Here is a 5,499-nt window from a genome sequence, read left to right as displayed (position 1 = left end):
CGAACCTTGTCTTAGCGACATGAACTAGAGGTAACTGGTAGTGCTGGAGAAAGCTATGCAATGAAGGTTTGCTTCTCTTTTGAGAGGACTACCCTATCCAATATAACTTTTGGGAAGTCCAAATGGTTCGAATATTCCAAATCAGGCCTGGGCGGCTGTGCTTAGCACATTGTGTTGGGCTCGTAGCTCGTCGGTAAATCGGGCAGTGTCAGTCTGTCAGATGGCTTCCTCGAGCGAAGCTGGTGGGTCTCTTTCACCTACCAGCACGCAAGAGATCATATCTGGGAGCTGCTATTCACCGCATTTAGCTGGACCGAGCGTCCGGGCCGTCTCAAGTGATCGATTCATGAGCCGCTCAAATGCAGCCCAACAAAAACTTACTGACTTTTTTTTTCTTGTTTTCCTTCTGTTTAAATTAAAAAATGTTTACACTTGAAAATTGTTAATATTTTTAAAAGTCCAAACATGAAAATTGTTTAAATTTAAAATATTCAGATTTATTAAATTTTGAAATTTCAAAAAAGTTAAAAATCGAAAAGGTTCAAAACTGAAAAATGTTCAAAAATAAAAAAAATGTTCAAAATGTAAAAAATAAAAAAATTCAAATTTATAAAATGTTGAAATTTTGGAAAATTAAACAAAAAACTCTTATTTGGCTTATTTTGGAATCCATTATAAGGCTTTTGGTATTGTACAAAATTTTAAAATGTTCAAATTTTGAAAAATTAAAAAATTGACCGGCAAAAATAGAAAAACGAGCAAAAAGGGAACAAAACTAAAGACACCAAACGTAGGAAAATTGTAGAAAACCAATGAAAAAGCCAATGTGTGATCACCTCATGCGGCCCCGATGATCAGGGCCACCCCCGATGATTGGGGCTGCAGTGAGCGGCGAATATGGTTCACTATCAGATCTATGAATGCAAAGGGGAGATGGCGTAGGCTGCTAACTGTTTTGTTAGGGAAAAAGCTGGCGTCTATCCACACATGATATGGTCAGTAGTTACCTTTTCGCTCGGGCGTCTAGGGTTTTGGCGACTCGATTGCTATGTTGATTGTCGGCGAGGTATAACGTGGATCCACTGTCCCTAGTCCAAAACTAGACATCCCCAACCCTCGTCCAGACTGATCAAGGGGTTGGCTTGCCCAACTGCCTGATCTTAGCGTAGAGGTGGGGGTAGATCTGTGGCAGAGTTTGGGGATCATAGAAGAATGGCATTTGGAAGCGGGGTGCAACTAGAGGGAGGGATAACGGGGACCTGATTTGATAGGTACTGTTGAAGAAGCTCATTTTGCAGGGTTTAGTGAAGGAGGACGTGAAGGTGGAAGGAGAAAACCTGGAAAAGTTGAAGAAAGCGGCTAGTTGATGGCATTACTATGTTTGCATACTGACAAATCTTTGAGTGTTGCATCTCTCTTCAAAATTCCGATGCCGGCTTGGGGCCTGACGAGGAAGGTTACTTTGCAGCTAGTCTAGTACAATAAGTATGTGATTCAGGATGCATGTCTCGGAGACTGGATGCGTATCATGGAGGAGGGGCCGTGGATCTTCATTGGGACGTCCTTGACCATTCTCAAGTTTTGGTCCATCTTTTGGCGTTACGGTGCAAGGATTAATGGCTCCATTCCATCCACCACAACACTGCTGAGTGTCGAGCTTTCCTGCAACCTACCATTGTACTATTATCTGTCAGTAAGGAGCGTACTAGGACACATAAATATCCGCCGACCTTGTTTGCCACTGGGAAATCGCATTCCCTAGGCAAAAAATTGCCGTCGGGAAATCGTATCCCCGGGTAAAAAAACTTTTGCATGCTATTTTTTGCTTGTACCATCCAAGAAATCCGATTGTAGGGGGTGGGAGGGGGAGCATTCTTGTCGTATCACATGACCTCTGGTCCGTTCTACGATGGTGTGAGCGAGTGAGATCAAGACGTGTTTGCGATTTTAGGTTCACGCTTGCACGTGTGCATGACTTGAAATGACTCAATAAAGAATAACTTGTCTCTAAGTGAACAGTAAGGCATGTATACACAAAAGTACGTCGCCAGTCCTCATCCACCACGTCTCACGCTAGCGCTATCCTGTACAACGGGCTCTCTGATACCTCCTCCCTGAGGCAGCGGCGGTGGAACACGTGCCCCCACGCTAGAGGACTGTGAATCGGTCGCACCTACCAAAGTCAGATATGTACACCGCGCGCAGACGGTATGCACGTCACCCCTAGGTAAGTCGTCCCTTTCGGCGAGTATATGACGAAGGGGATGTTCCGTCGTCGAAGTGTGATCTCTAGCGTGATGAAGCGATGCAGCGGAACCACAATGGTCATGAACAATGCTCGTCCTTTCGCGATGTAGGCCCTTCTTGTCGAAGGAGACATCCCAACATGGAATATCGGTACCACTCAGCAGTTGTTTCAAATTGCAACGTATGCATGGGGGGGGGGGCGTTGCCCCCCTTTTCTCCCTGATTTGGATTACATGGTGATGATTTTTTGGAAGGGCTGAGATGGATATTTTGGTCTCCCCCACCCCTAAAATACTCATGTTTTTCTTTACCCGCGGTGCAAATTCAGTCAAGCTCCGCCACTGTCGATCACCGCAATGTGTGAAGGTTTAACATGAGGACGAAAGGAGGGATGGCTATGTTGATAGGTATTATGTTTCAAGTTTTATAGCATTGTTACTTGTCAAGGCATGTACAATAGGGTAACATCAACCTTGTTTAGAGTTGTCACATTGGTTTTTCTGCTGAGTTGATGGAAAGAGAATGAAAGCAAAATTATTGTCACATTGGTTTTTTGATGAGTTGATGGAAAGAGAATGAAAGCAAAATCATGATCTCTTAGAAAATATGAGAACTAGGATATTTTTCTATTGTAGCACGTATTTTTCCTTAGCAACACAATTTTCTACTATAAATTATTTAACTCCCACACCATTAACTATAAGGGATGAAACTAAGATCTCCTTTGATTCATAGGAATCGTATAGAAATTATGTAGGATTTAGATTCTATGGAAAAATTTCCTACATAAAATGTTTAAATTATGAAAACATATTATAGGAACTAATTATACAAAAATTATAGTGTAAATATTATGAAAAATTCATTTGCAATAATCAAACACACTTCATCTTTTCATAGGATTTAAGTAGGCATAACATTTTGATCATATGCTTTTCCTATTTTCATGTTTTTCCTATCCCAAGAATCAAATGAGGCTTAAAAGATGATGCGTTGTATGGACTATATATTTTTCCTTGTTTAAATGATGTATGTATCAAAAGACAAAAGTGTTGCATGACGTGGTGACCTTGCACCATCCTCCATGCTCCAGGTCGAGCACCGACACATGCCTCGCCGGCATGCTCGAGCGGAGCAGGCACGAGCCCAAGAAGACACACTCCGTGTACGGCACCGACCACTCACATTGAAAAAAGGCTCGATGTGGCAAACTCGCAGCCGCGTGAGATATCTATCCTAGGTCGAGCCCATCACGATTCACGACGTCGACCCACCCAGACCCAGCCACACAGGCACCTCGATGAACGAGCCCATCCGCCGCGTCCTCCTCCCTTCCCTGCTTTTCTCCATTATTTTTCTCCGGCTATGGCAGTTTGAAGCACCAGGCAGAGGCGGACACCTGGGAAGTCCCTGCCCTTCACAACGCGTGTCCCCCGACGTGGCGATCATGTACATGCCCCGTCGTGACACGTGTCTGAGCTCCTCTCCAAGCTCAACCGCTATAAAGATACCAGTCGACGAAGCTGCTCATCACAACAACAAAGCACACATCAGCATTGCAAGCATCCAAAGCAAACCTACATTGTACACTACTCGAGTTCTCTCCAGCGTTTCTTTGTGTAAGCTTGTCGAGTCCTAACCAGTTTCTGTTCTCGCCGTTAGCTTGCGAAGAAGAATGGCTTCTCGTCAGGACCAAGCTAGCTACCACGCCGGTGAGGCCAAGGCCCGCGCCGAGGTCAGTTTCATGAGCGATCTCGTCCCATGTCGATATCTCATTTTCCCCGAGAAACTTACACTGTTTTGGGTGCTGCATTGCAGGAGAAGACGGGGCACATGATGGGCGCGGCGCAGGAGAAGGCGAGGGAGGCCAAGGACACGGCCTCCGACGCCGCGGGCCGCGCCATGGACCGGGGCGGCGACGCCAAGGAGGCGACCAAGGAGAAGGCCTACGAGGCCAAGGACGCGGCGTCGGACGCCACGGGCCGCGCCATGGACAAGGGCCGCGGTGCAGCGGAGGCCACCAAGGAGAAGGGCTGCGAGGCCAAGGACAAGGCGGCCGGGACCGCGCAGCAGACCGGGAGCTACATCGGGCAGACGGCCGAGGCGGCCAAGCAGAAGGCGGCCGGCGCCGCGCAGTATACCGTGGACACCGCGCGCGCGGGCGCGGAGCAGACTGGGAGCTACGTCGCGCAGACCGCCGAGGTTGCCAAGCAGAAGGCCGGCGCCGTGGCGCAGTACGCCGTGGATACTGCCGTCGCCGGCAAGGACAAGACTGGCAGCCTCCTCGTGCAGGTACACTACAGTAGTACAGTTCACTTTCTTCCTTGCGGTAATCGTTGAATCTTGCAACGAACGTTCTGGAGATTAAGTTTGGGCTTGCTTTGTCTGTAGGCAGGGGAGACGGTGAAGGGCGCGGCGGTGGGGGCCAAGGACGCGGTGATGAACACGATCGGAATGGGCGGCGACACCACAAACGGCAGCGCCAACGTCCCAGCCAAGGACACGAGCACTTACAAGCCTGCCACTCGGGATTACTAATTGTGCCAGTGTCAAAGCACACCCTGATGTATCTTCTCAAGTTGTAGTTCGATTTCTACAGAGTCCATCTGTTACATCTTTGGTTTCTAATTTAGCGTTTACCCCGTGGAGGTTGTCACTTGTCAGGACCTAGCCAAATGTTAGAGGCAGGCATTCCTGACTCCTCCCTTCCATGCTTTATTTTTCAGAGTCTAATAAAGTTTGCAATTAGAAATCATGTTGCTTGAATGTGCATCCATTTGTTATCCTGAGGCCCGATTGGTGGGTGACGCTGTGTGGCTAGGTAGGATAGAGTGGAACAGGCCAAAAACAATGTTCTGCATTTTGTTTGGAGTTCCAGATTGTATCATTCGATGTATTTTGGGCCTTGTGCAACTATGACAATGCAATGTTCAGCTCAAGTTTACCGTCTGTTCATACACTTCGGACGGAGGTGCCGTATGGCGACTGGCGACATGCCGTAGCTTGGCGATATGCCGATCTTCCCTTCCTATGATTCTTCCCACTGGTTTCAAATCTGATCTCTGATCTGAATCTCTGGCCTTTCTTCTCCTTGCTATTTGCTTCTCTCTCAAAAATCCCCTGATTTGCTGTCTGTTCTTCTCTCTCAAAAAATTCCCCTTTTCTGCTGATCCCGTTTACCGATTAAGCTCTTCATCATCGATATTCGTGTTTGAGGCTGGGGCGTGCCTCCCGCAAGATCTGAAGTTGCTA

The 5,499-nt window shown here is 47.2% G+C and overlaps 1 protein-coding gene across 1 annotated transcript; it reads left to right on the top strand.

The window, feature by feature from the left end:
- The first annotated feature begins 3,922 nt into the window (after nucleotides 1-3,922).
- Nucleotides 3,923-4,785, top strand: LOC124667836 (late embryogenesis abundant protein 14-like). The gene is made up of 3 exons (XM_047205077.1): nucleotides 3,923-3,982; nucleotides 4,066-4,539; nucleotides 4,639-4,785. Exons 1-3 carry the CDS (start codon nucleotides 3,923-3,925, stop codon nucleotides 4,783-4,785), a joined length of 681 nt encoding a protein of 226 aa, XP_047061033.1.
- Nucleotides 4,786-5,499: the final 714 nt, after the last annotated feature.

Source organism: Lolium rigidum, chromosome 6 (assembly GCF_022539505.1).
Source record: "Lolium rigidum isolate FL_2022 chromosome 6, APGP_CSIRO_Lrig_0.1, whole genome shotgun sequence".
In the NCBI taxonomy this organism is placed as follows: Eukaryota; Viridiplantae; Streptophyta; class Magnoliopsida; order Poales; family Poaceae; genus Lolium; species Lolium rigidum.
Note: the sequence above shows the minus strand (reverse complement) of the source record. Positions and strands in the feature narration are given on the sequence as shown.

Coding starts and splice junctions, on each gene's coding strand:
- LOC124667836 (XM_047205077.1), top strand. CDS start 3,923: ATGGCTTCTCGTCAGGACCAAGCTAGCTACCACGCCGGTGAGGCCAAG. Junction 3,983..4,065: donor AGGCCAAGGCCCGCGCCGAG/GTCAGTTTCATG, acceptor GCTGCATTGCAG/GAGAAGACGGGGCACATGAT. Junction 4,540..4,638: donor CTGGCAGCCTCCTCGTGCAG/GTACACTACAGT, acceptor CTTTGTCTGTAG/GCAGGGGAGACGGTGAAGGG.